This window comes from Pseudorca crassidens, chromosome 16 (assembly GCF_039906515.1).
Source record: "Pseudorca crassidens isolate mPseCra1 chromosome 16, mPseCra1.hap1, whole genome shotgun sequence".
NCBI classification, from domain to species: domain Eukaryota; kingdom Metazoa; phylum Chordata; class Mammalia; order Artiodactyla; family Delphinidae; genus Pseudorca; species Pseudorca crassidens.
In genome coordinates this window covers 61,470,239-61,491,164 of record NC_090311.1, presented here as the reverse complement: position 1 = coordinate 61,491,164, position 20,926 = coordinate 61,470,239, and the positions used below count along the sequence as shown (strand labels likewise).

The 20,926-nt window shown below is 45.1% G+C and overlaps 2 protein-coding genes across 8 annotated transcripts in view; one reads left to right on the top strand and one right to left on the bottom strand.

The window, feature by feature from the left end:
* Nucleotides 1–20,361, top strand: part of SGPL1 (sphingosine-1-phosphate lyase 1) — a 64,758-nt gene extending 44,397 nt beyond the window's left edge. For all 4 annotated transcript variants that reach the window (XM_067710658.1, XM_067710657.1, XM_067710659.1 and 1 more), the window contains 8 exons: nucleotides 8,830–8,918; nucleotides 10,859–10,964; nucleotides 12,248–12,346; nucleotides 13,038–13,187; nucleotides 13,590–13,828; nucleotides 15,165–15,311; nucleotides 16,235–16,355; nucleotides 16,862–20,361. In XM_067710658.1, the coding sequence (XP_067566759.1) occupies nucleotides 8,830–8,918; nucleotides 10,859–10,964; nucleotides 12,248–12,346; nucleotides 13,038–13,187; nucleotides 13,590–13,828; nucleotides 15,165–15,311; nucleotides 16,235–16,355; nucleotides 16,862–17,002 (1,092 nt within the window). In that variant the 3' untranslated portion in view covers nucleotides 17,003–20,361. The remainder of the gene's footprint in view (nucleotides 1–8,829; nucleotides 8,919–10,858; nucleotides 10,965–12,247; nucleotides 12,347–13,037; nucleotides 13,188–13,589; nucleotides 13,829–15,164; nucleotides 15,312–16,234; nucleotides 16,356–16,861) is intronic.
* The window catches only part of PCBD1 (pterin-4 alpha-carbinolamine dehydratase 1), a 51,317-nt gene continuing 32,651 nt past the window's right edge, over nucleotides 2,261–20,926 (bottom strand). The window contains exons 4-5 of one of the 4 annotated variants that reach the window (XR_010935956.1): nucleotides 17,996–18,154; nucleotides 2,261–12,180 (exon numbers count right to left, since the gene is read on the bottom strand). Coding sequence is in view for 2 of the 4 variants with exons in the window: in XM_067710662.1 (XP_067566763.1) it covers nucleotides 18,101–18,154 (54 nt within the window). In the remaining 2 variants the exon portion in view is untranslated. Of the gene's footprint in view, nucleotides 12,181–12,864; nucleotides 18,155–20,926 lie in introns of those variants that run through there. The other 3 variants (XR_010935955.1, XM_067710662.1, XM_067710663.1) reach the window with 3 other exon arrangements.

The following is a 20,926-nucleotide window of genomic DNA, read 5'->3' as shown; positions in this document are numbered from 1 at the left end:
AGATGTTTGTTAGTTTTCCTAAACTGTGATTGATAAACTTCTGTTGAGGTTTGGTACCACAAACTGATCTTGCCTTCTCTAGAAAAAAGTAAATTTCATCTTATCAGGATAGGTAGATTTAACCCAGAGTGCTGTAATGGTAACCTAGGGGTGCTAATCCTATCATACCAAATACTTTTGTAATCATGAGAAAGTCTGCAAATTTAATTTTGAAGGGCCCATCCCAAGACGAGAACATTTTATACTTTTTTGTTTTTTCCCAATAAGCAGCATTAGGTTTTACTTTTTTTTTTTTAACATCTTTATTGGGGTATTAATTGCTTTACAATGGTGTGTTAGTTTCTGCTTTATAACAAAGTGAATCAGTTATACATATACATATGTTCCCATATCTCTTCCCTCTTGCTTCTCCCTCCCTCCCACCCTCCCTATCCCACCCCTCCAGGCGGTCACAAAGCACCAAGCTGATCTCCCTGTGCTATGCGGCTGCTTCTCACTAGCTATCTACCTTACGTTTAGCTTTGTCACAGCTCACCCTTCCCCCTCCCCATATCCTCAAGTCCGTTCTCTAGTAGATTTGTGTCTTTATTCCTGTCTTACCCCTAGGTTCTTCATGACATTTTTTTTCTTAAATTCCATATATATGTGTTAGCATACGGTATTTGTCTTTCTCTTTCTGACTTACTTCACTCTGTATGACAGACTCTAGGTCTATCCACCTCATTACAAATAGCTCAATTTCCTTTCTTTTTATGGCTGAGTAATATTCCATTGTATATATGTGCCACATCTTCTTTATCCGTTCATCCGATGATGGGCACTTAGGTTGTTTCCATCTCCGGGCTATTGTAAATAGAGCTGCAATGAACATTTTGGTACATGACTCTTTTTGAATTATGGTTTTCTCAGGGTATATGCCCAGTAGTGGGACTGCTGGGTCATATGGTAGTTCTATTTGTAGTTTTTTTATTTTTTTTTATTTTTTTATTTTTATTTGTAGTTCTTTAAGGAACCTCCATACTGTTCTCCATAGTGGCTGTACCAATTCACATTCCCACCAGCAGTGCAAGAGTGTTCCCTTTTCTCCACACCCTCTCCAGCATTTATTGTTTCTAGATTTTTTGATGATGGCCATTCTGACCGGTGTGAGATGATATCTCATTGTAGTTTTGATTTGCATTTCTCTAATGATTAATGATGTTGAGCATTCTTTCATGTGTTTGTTGGCAGTCTGTATATCTTCTTTGGAGAAATGTCTATTTGGGTCTTCTGCCCATTTTTGGATTGGGTTGTTTGTTTTTTGTTATTGAGCTGCATGAGCTGCTTGTAAATTTTGGAAATTAATCCTTTGTTAGTTGCTTCAGTTGCAAATATTTTCTCCCATTCTGAGGGTTGTCTTTTGGTCTTGTTTATGGTTTCCTTTGCTGTGCAAAAGCTTTGAAGTTTCATTAGGGCCCATTTGTTTATTTTTGTTTTTATTTCCATTTCTCTAGGAGGTGGGTCAAAAAGGATCTTGCTGTGATTTATGTCATAGAGTGTTCTGCCTATGTTTTCCTCTAAGAGTTTGATAGTTTCTGGCCTTACATTTAGGTCTTTAATCCATTTTGAGCTTATTTTTGTGTATGGTGTTAGGGAGTGATCTAATCTCATACTTTTACATGTACCTGTCCAGTTTTCCCAGCACCACGTATTGAAGAGGCTGTCCTTTCTCCACTGTACATTCCTGCCTCCTTTATCAAAGATAAGGTGACCATATGTGTGTGGGTTTATCTCTGGGCTTTCTATCCTGTTCCACTGATCTATCTTTCTGTTTTTGTGCCAGTACCATACTGCCTTGATTACTGTAGCTTTGTAGTATAGTCTGAAGTCAGGGAGCCTGATTCCTCCAGCTCCGTTTTTCTTTCTCAAGATTGCTTTGGCTATTTGGGGTCTTTTGTGTTTCCATACAAATTGCAAAATTTTTTATTCTAGTTCTGTGAAAAATGCCAGTGGTAGTTTGATAGGGATTGCATTGAATCTGTAGATTGCTTTGGGTAGTATAGTCATTTTCACAATGTTGATTCTTCCAATCCAAGAACATGGTATATCTCTCCATTTACTTTTAAGTTGGCACCATGAAAAATCAACATGTTCAAATACTCAGTAGCTAACAAAACTGGTATTCCTGGCATTCATTTTCCCCCCAAAAGTTCCAAAACTGTTACAAACCAGCCATAATCTAGCAGTGGGTTCCCTTATGGCATTTAGCTGAATGGGATGATGTAGAGGGGAGATGCCAGTATACGTACAGTACGTGGGTATTCTTCTGTGCCATTAGACTCTTTATGAACTTTTTTTTTTTAAGCCTCACTAAATATTTTTTTAAATAATTTCTTCTGAAGATCAGTTGCTCAGTTTACTTTTTTTTTTAATGGAGTATAGTTGCTTTACAGTGTTGTGTTAGTTTCTGCTGTACAACGAAGTGGATCAGCTATATGTATACCTATATCCCCTCCCTCTTGGACCTCCCTTCCACCCCCCCACCCCGCCGAATCCCACCCATCTAGGTCATCACAGAGCACCGAGCTCAGCTCCCTGTGCTATGCAGCAGGTTCCCACCAGCCGTCTGTTTTACGCGTGGTAGTGTATATATATCAATCCTAACCTCCCAATTCGTCCCACCCTCCCCATCCCCCTCTGTGTCTACATGTCCGTTCTCTACATATGCATCTCTATTCCTGCCCTGAAAATAGGTTCATCTGTACCATTTTTCTAGATTCCACATATATGCGTTAATATATGATATTTGTTTTTCTCTTTCTGACTTCACTCTGTATGACAGGCTCTGTGAACTTTTAAGAGACCACAGTTTAAACAAGCACAAAAACACTTTGGCCTTATCCAGTGAAGTTGAAGGTACCTGTATCTTATGACCCTGATATGCCACTACTTGGGATATATTCTAGAAAAACGTACATGTGTGTATCAGGATAGATGTATATTCATAGCAACATTGTTCATGATAGCTAAAAACTGGAAATAATTCAAATGCTTATCAACAGTGGGGTGGATGAATCATAGAATAGTGTGTGTGTGTCAGTCTGTTGTAGCTGTCACTCAGAATGATACTCAAATTACTCCATTTTTGGCCAGTGGGAACTTCTTAATTTTGGCTCCTGGGTCTTTTTGCATGATTCAAGTAGTCTTTGCAAACTTCCTTTCTTTCCTTCTTTTTTTTGGGACAATTTTTTTTTTTTTTGCGGTACACGGGCCTCTCCTTGCTGTGGCCTCTCCTGCTGCGGAGCACAGGCTCCGGACGTGCAGGCCCAGTGGCCATGGCTCACGGGCCCAGCCGCTCCGCGGCATGTGGGATCCTCCCAGACCGGGGCACAAACCCGTGTCCCCTGCATCGGCAGGCGGACTCTCAACCACTGCGCCACCAGGGAAGCCCTGGACAAAATATTTTTATTTGATGAGATATTCCAGGTTTACCTTTTACATTTCCTGCTCCAGACCCAGAATCAGCCATTTATTCAAGGAGCCCTAGTTCATTTATAGCCATGTAAAATATTTACATGGTTCCTAAGTCAAATTTATGGGATAAGACAGTTTTAAAAATTAACCAGAATAAAACCTGGAGAGACAAATAGAAAGTTAAGAGACATGAATGATAGAGTGAGAAAGGCTAACACACCTCTAGTTGGTATTTAAAAGCAGCCAGAAGACATAGATAACCTGTAAAGGTTTAACTTTTAGAACGACTGATATTCTCAATAGCAACAATGGCTGGGGCAGTTGCGGTTAGAAGAAAGATGGGCTATGAGTTGAGAATTGTTGGAGCTGGGTGATACATGCAGGGGTTTTATTAATTCCCCCTTTAGCTGTGTATAATCCACTCTTTAGTTCTTCCATTGGGTTTTTAAATTTCATTTACTGTGTTTTTCATTCTTGAGAATTGTGTTTGGTTCTTTTTTTAATTTGCTTGGTTGTTCTTTGTAGTCCCTTTCCTTGTCTTATGCTTTGTTTATTTAAATATATTACACATAATTATTTTATAGTCTGTGTCTGATAATTCCATTATTCATGAGTCTTACCTGTCTTTTTCTGCTGGTTTCACTTATGCTGTCTTGTATCCTTATATTTGTGTTTTTTTTTTTTTTTTCTGTGAGTCACTCATTTTCTTGGAAACTTAACTTTGAGGCCTAGATTGAAGTTAAGTTCTTCCAGAGAAGATTTGTATGTTTGTATTTACTCCTGCCAGTTACTGGGGATTTGCTGTGAAGTGCTGCCACACTGGAACCAATTTAAGTCTGATTTTCAGCTCACAGTTTTGTACTATGGAAGTAGTCTGAACTCAGACCACAAACTGGAATAAAAGCTGTCTTGGCATACATTCTTGAGAGATCCTTATTTTTCTTTACCCTGAGCATCTGGGTTGAGAAAAGTAATTTTTCTTGCTGTTCTCTTCTGTACCAGCGGAGTTTATTTCTTGTACTGCTAAGAGTGTGGGTGAAGTCTCTGTTTTCAGCCATCGCCTCTTAGATTCCTTATCTTGAGCAGGCCCTACATTTATTTCCTGTTTATTTGTCAAAGTGGGAGTTTGAGGTCTAGATCTAGGAGTTGGCAGTAACCTTCGAAGTTAAAACCAGCTTTGACATTCACTTATCTTGTAGGATTCTTGATTTTACTTTGTTTGGGGGTTCAGTGTGTTCCTTTATGTTAACTCAGTGGTGGATGTAAAAATATTTTTTAATGTTTTATCAAGCTTTTTTAGTTGTTCTAGTTAGGACGGTTGCCCAAGGTATATAATGTAGATTGCTGGAAATCGAAGTTCCATGATTGTTTTTTTCCATGTGGGAGACCTTTGTATACTTGAAAGCCTCTTTCCCCCTGAATCTTCTCTTCACCACAGTTTTCCTAGGATTCTCCGCTTTTCTTAGAGAATATGATTTCACAGATTTCCACCCGTGCCCGTCCTTCCTCTCTGCACGCCTTTTGGTTATCTATGACCAGCCAGGTGGACGCAGTTCTGCAAAGGTAGAGCAGCACTGAGCTTTCAATCTCTTTCTTATCTGGGTTCACTAAATTTACCTTAAACCTTTCCTCTAAGTCAATATTTTTACTCTCAGCCGTGTTTAGTCTGTTTCTTGCCGTTCCTAATGTATTCAGTAATTCTGGAATCATGCTACTTGGTACTTTGGGGGTTTTTTCAGGTCTGTGGTCTCATTCTGTTGTTTCAGTGGCCAGTCTTTCAGCTTTTTTCTTGAATTCATGTTCTTATGATATTGTCCTACAGTGAGAAACAGGAGGAATTTCCTTCTGAGTTGGCCTTTACTTTGCAGGCTACCTTTTTTTCTTTTTATATGTTTGCATAGTTACCATGCCATTTCTTTCATCTTGGCTCGTGCTTCAGTGATTGTCTCTAGACATTCTGTTTGTTCTGATGCATGATGGGTCATTTCTTGTCTGAGAGGCAAGGCTTGGGTGAAGCTTTGTTCCACCTGTATTAGAATATCTAGGCCTCTTCTGAGATTTTGTTAAAAGTTACCTACCAGAGTTCACTCTGCCTAGCTGGAAGAGAATAATACTCTTTGGGCTTTATTTCTTTAGCTCATCCTGTATCCCTGGAGTCTTCACTTTTAAAGTGTCAGTCCTGGTGTCCTCTCTCCCCAGGCTGCTTGTTTCTCCCCAGCCGCTATGTCTACCACCCACTCATCTGACAATAAAGAATCCGCCTCCATTTGCTTCTCTGAAGGTTTGGGGGTGTTAATGAGAATTCTCAGGGTTTTGCTGACTTACCCGGACAGTTTCCATGTCTTGGAGGAGGGATGAAGAACTGGGTTTTACTCTTTGCTGTGCTTTAGAAACTTGTTTCTTTTTCTCATCATCAGTATTTGAAGTTTATTGTGTTAGATTACCTCTTTCTTTGTTTGGTTGTTGTTACTGCAGGGTTTTAATGCTTTTTTCCTTTATTCTTGCACATACTGGGGGAGAGAAAATCTGTGAAGTAGTTTCAGTCTTCCATCTTAATCCAGAAATCCAACTCTGGGTGGGGGGGTTGCATTGCTACAGTTTAACCATGCCTCTCCCATTAGGACCCTTTTTAGTGCTGTGTCAGGGGTCAGGAGAAGGAAAGACAGAGTCTAAGATCTGCAGTCTCTTCTGATACTTAGACTTTTATAAGAGAACTAATTACCTCTGGGATTATGTGAGTTTCTCTGTTTCTCTCTTTCGTCTCTGTCTTTCTCTCTGTCTCTCTCTTGATGAGCCACCTCTGGTGAAGACAGTTCAGAGTTCAGAGGTGGGAAACAAGAAGACACGGCCAACTGGCTGGGCAGTCTTTAGCCTGTTCCCAACTAAGGTATTAAGCTCTTCTCATTCTTTCTTCTTCAACCTTAAACTGTCCTTTTATTAGCTTCATTTGCCCCAGTTAGAACGGGTGAGAGGTGACTTTATTTACTGAAAGAAAGTGTTGCCATGGGAAACAGCCTTGGCTTGCGCAAATGCCATCAGGTCCAAAGAGTATCTGAAAGAAAAATTTCCAAATTTTTCTGTTCTCTTGTTGCTGAGTTAGATGTCATATATTAGAGTGAGAGGTTTTAAAAATGTTGAAAGATGTTGACTGACGTAATAAGTAGTTATTGAGGCCTCTGTCTTCTTACTTCAGAATTAGATTTCCATTTTTGGAGGGGTGGTGCCAGGGGTAGAGGGAAATGGGAGAGTAGCAGCATATTTGAACACAGAATTTAGGGATCAGAAATAAAAATTGGAAGTAAAATTTAGGTGTTCCTGCTTTTACAGTCCAAAGTACACTGGTGTTTGCCTAACAGATAATGATGTTGATTGGATTAGTTATTGGACTGAAAATAGGACATGTGAAGTGAGTGAGTGACTAGGGGTTTGGAAATATTTCTGCTTAGGTCATTACTGGACCTTAGTGAGAGATGAGTGCGCCGAGGACTTGATCCTTTCTCGACTTCCTTCACAACTGGCTTGGCTCCTCATATGATGTTCTGAGGTTTTATGCTGGACCACAGGACATGCCACGATTTGCAGCGCTGACCTCAACTGTAAGCAGAGAAATGCAGAGGCCTACAAACAAGTGTCCTGTGCCTGAGTGCAGTGACTTACTGTGTGGATGACGGTCACGTTTCCTGAAGGCTTCCTCAGTTACAAAATGACTGACTCTGCTCAGCTAATCTTCCATGTAATTCCTGACTACTGGGATTTTTTATTTTTATTTTTGTCTTCGTTGGGTCTTTGTTGCTGTGCGCGGGCTTTCTCTAGCTGTGGCAAGCGGGGGCTACTCTTTGTTGCAGCGCGCGGGCTTCTCGTTGCGGTGGCTTCTCGTTGCGGAGCACGGGCTCTAGACGCGTGGGCTTCAGTAGTTGTGGCTCACGGGCTTTAGAGCGCAGGCTCAGTAGTTGTGGCTCACGGGCTCTAGAGCGCAGGCTTCAGTAGTCGTGGCTCACGGGCTCTAGAGCACAGGCTTCAGTAGTCGTGGCTCACGGGCTCTAGAGTGCAGGCTCAGTAGTTGTGGCGCACAGGCTTAGCTGCTCTGCAGCACGTGGGATCTTCCCGGAGCAGGGCTCGAACCCATGTCCCCTGCACTGGCAGGTGGGCTCTTAACCACTGCCACCAGGGAAGTCCCTCCACTGGGATTTTGTATCCTGTGGTATTTTTGTCTTATATGTGGATATTACTTTAGGAAATTTCAGTCATCGCCTGCTCTCATTTCATCTCATGTTAAGTTACACTAAATATGAAAATATAGAAAGTTTTACTTTTTATCAAAAGATGGATGACACTGGATGAATCACTTAGTCTCTCAGTTTGGGGGCTCAGTTTTCTTACCTGTAAAATGGAAAAGCTTTCTAAGATTATATGAATCTTTGGAGATGATAAATCTAAGGAAATATCCACCTAGCTCAGTGCTATGGCTTTTTTTTTTTCCCCTGTTTGTTTTGAAATTATTTCATTCTTAGATGTTATCAAAGGATAGCCAGATGGGTATGACATACCTGTATTGGTCATGGTTTACTGAGAGTCAAATCAGGCGTTAAGAAATGTTAACGGAGGGTCTGGTAGGTGTCAGCTACTAGCTAGGTGTCAGGAATATTGTCATGAACAGAACAGTCCCCACCTTCATGAGTTTTGTAGTCCAGTGAGGAAGACAAGATGAATGAAATGACCTCTGAGTATTTTTGTATCAACTCTGGTAAAGAAATTCACCTGTATCAGAGGTGCTAGGCCTAGTAGCTTCAGGAGAACATTTTTCTTCACTCTGAAAACATTCGGATGTTTTTTTAAAATTTCAGATAAGTTCACAAACTTCTAAGTAGAGGCTTCTGCTTTTTTCTGTGTTTCAAACTTGTCAAAACCACAAGTTTACTTTGGAATATCTGAGTGTCTCTTTTTGGTCTTCTAATGGATTGCATAGCTGACTAGAGCTGTAACTGCACAGTTTCACACTCTTCAATGGGCATTAAAATTTACATCAAAGTCAGCAATCCTGATGCTTTTGGATGGGGTAAAATGCCCTATGCTATCTGCAACTGGACGAACAACAGAGATGTAGGCGGACTGTGCGCAGGTGGGGTCTGGGCAGATGCACATTTGTTCGCACAGTGTGGAGCTTCTCATCATTTAGTAGTTTTTATTCTTCTCCTGAACCAAGACTGGGCTTAGCCAATAAAGTCAAATTTTCCTTCTGGTGGACAGAAGCATTTCCTCTGCAGCATGCAGAGCTCACCTGTTTCTGCATCAGATACCCTCAAGTCCAAGGCAGGAAGTGCATGCTGATAGCTATCCCAGCTCCCTTCCACAGATGGCCTCTCTTTTTTATTACAGGTGACCTCCGGGGGGACAGAAAGTATTCTGATGGCCTGTAAAGCTTATCGGGAACTGGCCTTCGAGAATGGGATCAAAACTCCAGAAATGTATGTACATTTCCCTTGGTATCCATGGAGGATTGGTTCTAGGACCCCCATGGATACCAAATCCTCGATACTCAGGTCCCTTATATAGAGTGGTATAGTATTTGCATATGGCCTATGCATATCCTCCATATAGTGGTTTGTGTTTTTTTTTTTAATTTATTTATTTTTGGCTGCATTGGGTCTTTGTTGCTGCACGCAGGCTTTCTCTAGCTGCGGTGAGCCGGGGTCTACCCTTCATTGCGGTGCACGGGCTTCTCATTGTGGTGGCTTCTCTTGTTGCGGAGCACGGGCTCTAGCGCGCAGGCTCAGTAGTTGTGGCGCACAGGCTTAGTTGCTCTGCGGCATGTGGGATCTTCCTGGACCAGGGCTCAAACCTGTGTCCCCTGCATTGGCAGGCGGATTCTTAACCACTGCGCCACCAGGGAAGCCCCTCCATATGGTTTTAAATCATCTCTAGATTACTTAGAATACTTAATGTGTAAATGCTATATAAATGGTTGCTGGTATGCAGCAAATACAAGTTTTGCTTTTTGGAACTCTTTTCCCCCTGAATATTTTCCTTCCTTGGGTGGCTGAACTCACGGATACGGAGGGTTTGACTGTATGTGTGGCTGGGTTTTTTCCCCTGTTAGGTTTGTCTGTGTGGAATACTGCTGTGTGAAACAGCCTGATAATCTGTTTTCTGATTCTTGTCTTCCTCTGGTAATTCCAGTCCTCTTCTCTCCCATCCTGTGCCCTTGACCATTATCCTTCACATTCAGCAAAATCCTAAGTGGATCTGCTAGTTAATATTGAAGGTCATTCCCTTTCCCAACCACCCAGATTTATACATGGTGTATACTGCAAGAGATCCTTCTAAAAGTTGACAGAGTTATAGGACTACATCTTTGAATTCTGTGATGCTATAAGTTTATCTCGTGCCTAAGGAAAGCTCTCTACTTAGTTCAGTAAAAGTTACTTAAATATAATAGGCTGCCTCGGGGTGCTCCCTAAGAAAATTTCAGCCTGACAGCTGTGTTCTGGGAGGAAAATTTTTAAAAATCTTCTTGAGATGTACCCATATTGCCACCCCATGGACATAATTTTGATATTTGGTTGCATTTTTTTTCTCTAGTTTCCCTCCTTGTACAGTGTGTTTATACCACATCTTTTGGGTTAATTTTTTTCCACAAGTGTCAGTGACTAAGTGTTTTGTTGTACATGATCTCATGCTGTGATTCATACCTAGCCTAAGAGAGTAGGTCAGGCTGCCATCTCTCTCCATGCATGAATCTTTGATGCTTGGTACTTGTTCAGTGATAGCGATTTTTCTGCCTTAAAGGGAACAGATTAATTGTAAGAGAGAAGTGATTGAGGGAAGTCTGAAAGCAAATGACTTGGTTTCCTTTTTCAATACTGTTTGAAATGCTGCTCCCAAATATGTAGGAAAAATGGGGATTGTAGTTTTTCATAGGATCATGGTCTTCCAGAGATGAAGAGCACTGATCTGACGCCTGACTGCTGCTTTAGTATCCCTGCTGAGAAGTCTTATGTTTCGTGCTTGAACATGTGTTGTGTCAGGAAGCTTGCCCCTTACTGAGGTACCCGTCTCTGGGCAGGCAGCCACCTGAGGATTCGACCGCATATTGATCTGATCCAGATTCCCCGTCAGCCTGATTGATGCTTGGGGTCCCTCCATGTGGCATTATTTCCAAGTTCTTCCTGCTACCAAAATGGTTTGGTAGCAGGAAGAAGGAGGGAGAAGGTTTCTCTAGAAAATCAGGTGACCTCTTTTTGTCTGTGCTTAAAAAGAAAAATAAAACAATATAAACAGTTTTGAAAACTGGACTAAAGATAATCAGAAGTTTCTTCCTGGTGATTTAGATTAGCTGCTAACCATGTTATCTCTTGAACCCTGTTTTGATTTGAATTTCACTGTTTTCTTCTTCCCTGTCCTTTAGTGTAGCCCCCCAGAGTGCCCATGCTGCATTTGACAAAGCAGCCAACTATTTTGGGATGAAGATTAAACGGGTTCCACTGAACAAAATGATGGAGGTGGATGTTCAGGTGAGTTCCTCTGAAGGGCTGTTGTCTGTCTTGGGCTGCAAGAAGCAGGAAGTGCTTTTTCCAGTGTCACACACAGATAGGCTCAAAATGCCTTTGATTGTAGTAGCCAGAGTTGCAAAAACTGCCACTGGCAGTGGTGAGTCACTGCAGCTCCAGTCTCTTCATGAACTCGAATAGGAAGATGAGACTAACTTGAGACTTTAAGGACCTGGGTTTTGCTTCAGCACCATCACTTTCTCTTCTGTCTGTAAAATGAGCCAGGACTAACTTGCCCTAAGACTCTCACTGTCATTTTCGATTGGCCTGAATTAGTACCATTGCCATTATAATAGTAATTTTTTTTCAGAAGTAAACTGTACAATTTATTAGCAGTAGCATTATTCCCCCCACCTTAATTGAGGTATTAACTAATTGATAAGTAAAAATTGTGTATAAGGTATACAACTTGGTGTTTTGATACATGTATACATTGTGAAATAATCACCACAGTCAAGCTATTTAACATCTCCATCACCTCACGTAGTTACCATTTTCTTTTTTCATGGTTAGAATACTTAAGACCACCCTGCAGATCTCTCAGCAGATTTCAGCTATACAGTGCAGTATTGTTCAGCATAGTCACCTGGCTCTACATTAGAGCTCCAGAACTTACTCATCTTGCGGAACTGGAACTTGGTACTCCTTGACTAACATCTCCCTGTTGCCCTCATCCTCCAGCTCCTGGCAACCACAGTTCTGCTCTTTGCGTCTATGAGTTTGTTTTAGATTCCTCATATAAGTGAGATCATGCAGTATTTGTCCTTCTGTGTCTGGCTTATTTTTAGTAATTACTTTTATGCCTTGCATTTACACAGAAGAACTGTAGTTTTCAGTGTTATCAGAATCGCATTTGAGCCTCATGACAACCTGGGGAGGTTGTAGAAGCTGTTAGTGTTATTGCAGCCAAGGAAACACACTGGCTGGTTACGTAGTTTCCTCAAGGCTTCACTGCTAATAGGCGGGGCGAGGACTCACATTTGGCTCTTTTGCCTCTTAGCCGAATATTCTTTTTTACCCTCACAGTGATTCTGCTGTTTTTGTACTGTGCTCTCAGACTGTTCCCCCCAAATGTTTGTATCCAGCCAGCACAGCAGGGCGGTGGTGTTCTTCCAGGTTGGAGAGGTGAAGCAGGGGTGCTAGTGGAACTGGAACTCGAGGCTGGTAGCCTAGATTGCTCCTGGCGGCAGAAGAGAGGAGGAATTGTGATGTGGCTTCTCACTTTCCTTTCAACTTTCAACCCCCAGGCCATGCGAAGAGCCATCTCCAGGAACACTGCCATGCTCGTGTGTTCTGCCCCCCAGTTTCCTCACGGTGTGATAGATCCTGTCCCTGAGGTGGCCAAGGTATGTGTGAGAATGGACGACTAGGCAGGCAGGCTGAGATTTTAAAGTAGCATCTAATGGTGCAGTACTTGGCAGAAAGAAGCGATTTCGAGTTTAGATTCTAGCCCAGTGCTGATGAACAGCTCTCGTCCGCCCTGTGATAAGCTGCACAGCTCTGCCGAAGCCTCTGAAATGACTAGCTTCTGCTATGGGGGAGGGATAACACGGGGAGGAAGGCTTTGTTTAAACTGGACATTCTGAAGCAGTCCTGACGTTTTGATTCAGATCAGGAAATAATCTGCATTTAGGGCTTGCCTGTCAGAGCTCACCGTGCTGCCCCAGAGCACCCCCCTCCTTCCCCGCCCCCAGCCTAAAGCAGACACCGTGCTGCCCCAGAGCACCCCTCCCTCCTTCCCCGCCCCCAGCCTAAGGCAGAGTGCGTCTCATTTCTTGCTGGATTTTGCAGGTGAGTTTGAGGCCCCACGTATTTCAATATAAAATAGAAACCACATTCAGATGAATTATTTTGAAGGCTAAACTACATTTGAAAGACAAGCTTTATTAAAAATGTCAAAAATAGCCAGGTTTTAATACACGGAAGACAGTACATAATGCCTTGGGCCTGTACCCCACCATTCCACCCGTGTCTTGCAAAGTTTTCGTTGTAGAGCTATAACTGATATTGTCTATGGTCTTTGGTTTATGGAACTAGCTGGCTGTCAAATACAAAATACCTCTTCACGTGGACGCTTGTCTGGGGGGCTTCCTCATCGTCTTTATGGAGAAAGCCGGATACCCACTGGAGCACCCATTTGATTTCCGGGTGAAAGGTGTGACCAGCATTTCAGCTGATACTCATAAGGTGAGTGAGGGACGAGACCACATGTTAATCAAAGTAGACAGTTGATTATTTTGACTACTACTAATAAAATAAATTTATCTTTGCTTCCATCCTGACATACCTTCCTGGGGTACTGTCTTAAATAAGGAAAACTCTATGCTACGTAAGAGATAGGAAGCAAACCGATTAACTAGACAAGACGTTGCTTTTCCTGGGCCTCAGATTCCTCATTCCTAAAATAGAGAATTTAAACCCCATGAACCCCCCTGAAGTTTCTTATACTTTTTAATAAATAAGTTGGAAATCTTAATGTGAGTGGGAACAGAGGGAAACTGACAGACAGGGGGAATCTGCATGAAGAGAGTTCTGGGGCAGGTCTGCCGCATGGAACTGTACACTCACCTGTCTGCTTCTCCCCCTCAGTACGGCTACGCTCCCAAGGGCTCTTCGGTGGTGTTATACTCTGACAAGAAGTACAGGCACTATCAGTTCTTCGTTGACACAGATTGGCAGGGCGGCATCTACGCTTCCCCAACCATTGCGGGCTCACGGCCTGGTGGCATCAGTGCAGCCTGTTGGGCCGCCCTGATGTACTTCGGTGAGAGCGGCTACGTTGAAGCTACCAAGCAGATCATCAAAACCACTCGCTTCCTCAAGTCAGAGTATGTCTGGAAGGTTGGGGGGCTCCGCCGTGTTGCTTGCTTTGTCTGCTGTAGGCTCAAGGCAGCTGCTAGGCCCAGTGCCGTGGCTGCAGCCCGTCTGCAGGCCCGGAGTGTGGTGTTGGCCTGGGGAGATAAGCTCCCTTGCGTGCTGGGACTTGGAGGCCACACCCGGGCTTCATCCGTGGGCCGTGTTGTCTCCCTGGCAGCTCTTACCAGGTGCTGGTGTACATCTTAATGGTTAAGACAGTGCTTCTCAGAACGTGAGGTTGAATCCTCATCAGTCACATGGAGGGCTTGTTAAGACGCAGATTGCCGGGGCCCACTCCTAGAATTCTGACGCAGTAGGTCTGGAACGGGAGTCTGAAGATTGGCATTTCTGAAAGTTCCCAGTGGACACTAATGCTGCTGGTCTGAGTCACACTTGGAGGATCGCTGGAGTAAGAGAAGAACTGGAGAGGGGGAGGGCGGAAGGGGTGGTGAAATCCGGGGTTAAGGCTAGAACCAGCTTGTGTGCTTTGTCTAACACACCTCTTCGTGTGTCACCTGCCTGGCTCTCCGTGTGTCACCAGGATTGGGGAGGCCTCTTCACGCTCTTGAGGGTGAATGAAAGCAGCCAGTAGGCACAGCTCACTTGAAAAAGGCCTGCATATGGTCCTGATACACCCATCTGCTGAGAAGTGCTGTACCATTTCTTGCTTTAGGGATTACATGGATGACTTTTTATTTTTTTATTTTGTTGCTGCACGCGGGCTTTCTTTAGTTGCAGTGAGTGGGGGCTATTCTTGGTTGTGGTGCATGGGCTTCTCATTGCAGTGGCTTGTCTTGTTGTGGAGCACGGGCTCTAGGTGTGCAGGCTTCAGGAGTTGTGGCTCGTGGGCTCTAGAGTGCAGGCTCAGTAGTTGTGGCATGTGGGCTTAGCTGCTCCACAGCATGTGGGATCTTCCCGGACCAGGGCTCGAACCCGTGTCCCCTGCATTGGCAGGCGGATTCTTAACCACTGAACCACCAGGGAAGCCCTACATGGATGACTTTTTTAAAGAGAGATGGATTATTTTTCCAGGATTTACAAAAAAGTACATTGTTTATCCCTCAGATACCCCTGGGGGGCATATCATAATTCGGGGGTTGGGCAGACAGGTTAAGAGCCAACAGTCTTGATTCATTGGATCTAGTGGGGTTTGAGCCTTAAAATATTTTTAACATTTAGGAACCACTGATGTCAGTCTAGCCACCTTATGAGAAAACTTAAGCCCCCAAAGGTTAGATTTGTTATAATGGAGACATGAGATGACCAGAAGAATGTACGTGCCTGAATTTCCTTTCTGTTCCTTTTAAGGCTGGAAAATATCAAAGGCATCTTTGTTTTTGGGAATCCTCAATTGTCAGTCATTGCTCTGGGCTCCCAAGATTTTGACATCTACCGACTATTCAACCTGATGAATGCCAAGGGCTGGAGCTTGAACCAGTTGCAGTTCCCACCCAGGTGAGCTTGAAGACTTTCCTTTGCTCCGTGACTGCTGAAGGACTTGGGCAGCAAGATGACCTGGAGTATAGAGAGTGACTGCTAGAGCCCAGCACTTTAGTGGCAACTGTAGTATCTCAGGATGTCTCTTGCCATTTGGAGTTATTCGATATCAAGAACAAGACTGTTAGCTTTAACGTCTGGCAAATTAGGTGGCAGCCTTGAGACGAGCGGTGGGTCATGAGATCGTCTCCCACCGCCCCACACACAGTTGCTCTCTTTTTGGGCTCTGTTCTGTCCCATCCGCAGGTGCTCTCATGACCTGAGTAACGGAGGGCCTCTAATCCAGGGCCTGTAGTCATTCAGGCCTGCTGCTGTCGCCTTCCATAGGCATTTCTAACCTCATCTTCCAGGATGCCTTTAAACAAACACTCTGCTTCAACAGAGTAGGTCTCCTAGTGTCCTCCACACCCCCGATCCTGTCATGTGTCGTGCCACTGCCAGTCCCATCTGGATTCCGTTTTTTCCTCTTCACAATCCCGCTGTACCCCAGTCTCCCTCCAGGGGCAGTTTCTTCTCTGCCCTGAAGACCGTCGAGACCCCAGCCATATGGCCCTAGCCCATGAGGGTTCACCACCTAAGATAAAAGCGTCCTGTGGGTTGTCACATGGTTGAAGGAACAGCAGTGGAGGGGGAGGACAGGACAGCCAGCTGTATTCATCTTGTCAGGGTGGTTCTTGGTCACGCTGAGGGCATGAAGCCCTCTTGACAGCCCGTGTATTTGAGAGCCCTGATGCCCACAGCTGGGAGCACTTTGACTATACTTGTCACGAGCAACATGAAGAAGCAATCAATAAATTCCTGTACTGGGGGCTGCCTGATTTCAGAACTTTCCCCCCGTCTTATTCCAGGATTCATCTCACTTTGTCTTTCTTCTCCCATAGCATTCATTTCTGCATCACACTGGTACACACCCGTAAGCAAGTAGCGACACAGTTCCTGAAGGACATCCGGGAATCCGTCACTCAAATCATGAAGAATCCGAAAGCAAAGACCACAGGAATGGTAGGGACACTTGGGGTTTTTTCTTCCTGTGGAAGTTCAGGTGGTGTTGGTGGGCTTGAAAGAATCAGATGATCTCCAGTCTGTTCCTGCCTCTGTCCCTTATCCACAAACCTCTTTCCTTATTAGTCAGAACTGATGATCTCTGCTCACCCATTCCCAGGGTTTGTTTTAGTCTCAATCGAGGTATGCTAGATATAGTAAGCACCTTGTAAATTTGAAAGTGCTGTACAAAGACAGGTGGTGGTAGTGTCCATTTAAAAAGAAAATTTTGACACAGGAAAGGCAATAAGCCTGTTTCCTCCGGAATTTTCTACACCAAATCCTGTAGGACAGTTCTTTAGGCAGAACGGCAGGCTGGCAAATGCCTGTGAAAAACATCCTATGCCTTTCTGCTCGCATCGTGCCTGGGCTGGGGAGGCGGGCATGTGGGAGGAGGAGTGCACGACCGCAGCGCGGGCTGCTCCGGACCCCTCGTCTCTCATGACACTCTTTGACTGGGTTTGTAGGGTGCGATCTACGGCATGGCCCAGGCTACAGTCGACAGGAACCTGGTGGCAGAATTGTCCTCCGTCTTCTTGGACAGCCTTTTCAGCACAGACACTGTAACTCAGGGCAGCCAGATGAATGGTTCTCCAAAACCCCGCTGAGCTGGGATCCTCCGTGGCCCCGAGGTGCATCTGGCCTTCAGAAGGTTCTCGGGGTGTGGGACGGGCCACGTGGTTTCAACATCTGGTCTTTGCTCCGTAGAGCACAACACGGCAGACCATGAGACAGACTGACCCTCAGGATTCTTGTTCCCATCCCTTTGTGGTTTTTAACGTGAAGACTCTAAAGGATTCCGTGACGTCATTATTTTGCCCTTGTTCTAAATGTTACCCTGGGAATTGTTTTAACCATTTCCTTCTCTAACCTCTCTTGCTTTCAGCTTCACTTAATCACGGTGTGGCAGCTCTGACCTGTCCTGACTCCTTAGGGAAGGTGGGCTACAGTTTTCGAGATAGGAAAAGGTTTGCTTTGTTACCTCAGGCAGGTAGGCTAGTCAGACGGGAAGTGTTCCATAACCGATGTTTCCTTCAGTGGGGGTGAGGTCTGCTCTAAGCAGGAGGCTTTTCCAGTCCTCCTCTGTGAGTGGTTAGCTGTCTCAGGGTCCCTTCTATTGCAGCTTGTGTTGTCTCCTGAGGACACAGGTTGACCAGCCATCGTTCTTGCTATGCGGGGCCGGCGCGGTCCAGCAGGTCTGCTCAGTCCACCACTGCAGGGTCTGGAGCAGTCGCTGGTCCTCAGTGGTGCCTGCAGTTCCCACTTGATACTTGGTTGTCGTCATCTTTGAAGACTGTTGTTGGAAATTATGCTCCCACTGGTTTGTTCCTGTTTCCATGGACGAGGAAAAGAATGCGGTTTCAGAGAATCTAGGGCCTTCTGGGGCTGCCTCCCTGAACTGGCAGCGTTGGGGCACACCTGAACTCTCTGCTGGGCCCTTTTCTGTACTTTCCTGAGGATTGGGGTGGGATGGGCACCCAAATTCAAATGTGTCACCAGAGTGGGCAGCAGTCCTCCCCTCCCTGCCGCTCTAAGCCGTCAAGCATGTTTGCTTGCCTGAAGGACAGCTCAAAGCACCTTCACAAATTGCCTCGACTTACCCGAGGTGGGCGTGAGAGAGCCCCCAAGGCAGGGAAAATCTCTCTCCATTCTGTGTTCTTCCTGCCTCTTCCCCCTTTATTCAGCTCCCAAAGGTACGACGGCAGTTAAGCCTCAGGTACTGCAAGCTCCTCGGCCCTGGCTAGGATGAGGTAAACTTTCTGGAATAGGAAGACATGATGGCAAGTGTCAGTTGTGGCCCAGGGCCTGGGATTCCTTCGTCACACTAGTTGCTCAGGGTGGCGCAGGGACAGGACCCAACCCTGCGCCCGCTCCCCACGCTCCGCCTCCCGTGCGGGGCCCTGATCTAGGCTGAGCCGCAGTCCTGCTCTCATGCTGACACCCCACGTGCCTTCTTCCTCAGTGGGGCCGGGCTACTCCTGACTCGGGCCGAGGGCAACTGGATCGGTCCTTGAGGCTTTCACCTGGGTAGGGGTAAGTCAGGAGGAACTTTCCTTTGTCCCCTACCCCTCTCAGGGACTCCTGAATATTCAGCCTCTTCAGGCTGGACTCCTCTAGCCTTCTTTGCTGGGAACGCCGGCTGGGAGAGCCATGACGCCCGGACTTCCCGCCGGCTCCTTGGCACGGTTGTCTGAAGTGTTCTTTAGCTCTGTACTTCCTCCACACTAACTGTGACCAGCTGGCCATGTCGTTGCAAGGCTGGTGTGATGTCTTTCATCCTGTCTTCTGTGGGTTCCAAGGATGGTTGGGTTATGTTTCTCTTAGAGGCTCAGATCCTTCGGACGTGAGAGTCACGTTCCCCCTGGTGGCTGAACTGCTGGGCACCTCCTGAGAGAGAGACTGTGCATGAACCGTCCCTGGATCTCCAGTGTGTGCAGGTTGGATAGAGGAAGTCCAGGGGCCCAGGACCACCCGGCAGGCACCACTGTGGTTTGTCAGCTGCTAAAATGGAGAAGCACGTGTCCTGCAGAGTATGCTGTTGCTTCCGGTGTCTCCCAGGACCTTCCTCTGTGCTGTGACATTGCTTGTTGCCACTTTAGGTTATGGTCACGAGCATTAGTCTGACCCAACACTTGTGGGCTTTCTATTCTGTACACCTGTGCACGAGTAACAGTCTGGCAGTGGTGGGTGGAATGTCTTGATGATGTCTTGTTGATAGCAGGTGTCACATCGGCCTCTGCAAAAACTGTACTCTTTTCTGGGTTAGAATTAAGTAGTCGCATGAATATACTGCCGTGTCACTTTTAACATGACCAGTTTTATACCTGGAAAACGGTACTGGCCTCTTTTAGATCTTTTCAGTCTTTAACCTCCCCCTTTTCCATCTCAAGGCTCCCTTCCTAATTGCAGCAATAATCTCTTAAGAAGCAGTTAATAAAATGTCCCCAGTTTTAATCATTGTGGATGACTATATTTGTTTGTCTATTTAGGCACACAGGGAAGACACCTACTGGGGTGGCAGCGGCTGGTGAGAAGCGCCCCTTTGTGTCAAAATGGTTGTGTGTGACCACTGACACCAGAACCAGTTCAGACATGGACGAGCAGCAGTTCTGCTCAGTTCCAAGCACCTTCCTGGTAGCTCCACCAGGAGTGGTGGCCACACCTGTTTAAAGGTCTGGAACTCACATCTTCAGTTCCTTAGGGCCAGGGCCTTCTCGTAAGTTTTCAGTCACCTCCCTCATCCACACCTGCTTACATCTTACTGATGGATTGAGCCATCAGGGGTGGTCTCCACCCAGCTGGGCAGTGTGGATCCATTTCACCAAAGGACACTGATTTCAAGCCCTGCATTTGATTTGGGAGCTGATGGAACTCCTCAGATATCTGCACACGTAACCACTGGGCCTCTTGTCCCATTATGAATAGGAAGTGAGAAGTCTTTCTGAAGGGTTATTCAGGCTCTGAAGTTCTGTCCTTCAGGTAACCCAGCTTTTCATTCTGGCTCTCAGCCCATTCACACTGCCAGAATCAAGCCAAGGAATACCGCCTTTGCCATATGGTTTCTGCCAAAGGACTTGGTTCCCTGAGCCCCTACTTGCTTTGGGGTAAAGCCTAGAGAAAAAGGGGCCAGGATATGTTTGGTGAGGAGGCGTGGTCCACCCAAGAAGTGGTGTCCTGATGCTCACAGCTGTGGGCCCCTTTGCCTTCTCTGTGGGTCTTGACAGCAACAAGCTGCTTTTAGCTAGACCCAGGAGTGACAGAAGTAATGACAGAGGCCTAACTTGGTAGCCACCAGCTATAGCCTGTAAGCAGAAGGCATGTGTTTGAGAGCCTTTTCTTGAGCTGGAGTTGTAATTGCCTTACTTTTTCTTGTGTTTTCTTTGGTCCATAATAGCTCCTTAACATCCTCCGCTATAATTTCAATTATTTGCATTAATTTTAGAATAAACATGTTTATTTCCAAAAAGTGTTCCTTGTGTCTTTGTACCACATCAAGGTGCTTCATATAACTGTAGTGCCCTCCAGGTTGGCACTTTTCAGTCTTTGATCCATGAGTAAGCAGAGGCAGAAAGGTGACATAATAGTCCATACTGCCATGTCTAGTGGCTTGTCCCCTGATCCAGTCATTAGGTCAAAGCACATTTAGAAGAATTTATGTCAGAAGTGAAGCAGATGGGGGAACCACTGTCTGAACCTTGTTGGTTCAACATTAAGCTTTACTGAGAACTTGTTACTAAAAAAGGTATCGGACAGAGATCAAGATGGCAGAATATAAAAGGACATGGAGCTCACCTCCTCCCATAAATACATCAAAAATACATGTACATGTGGAACAATTCTCACAGAATACCTACAGGAGGCTGGCAGAAGATCTCATACAACCAAAGCTTCAAGAAAGATCACCATATAACTGGGTAGGATGAAAGAAAAAAAAAAAAAAACGAATCAGGATGGGACCTGCACCCCTTGGAGGGAGCTGTGAAAGAGGAAAGGTCTCCTCACCCCAGGAACCCCCTTCACCAGCTGGGAGA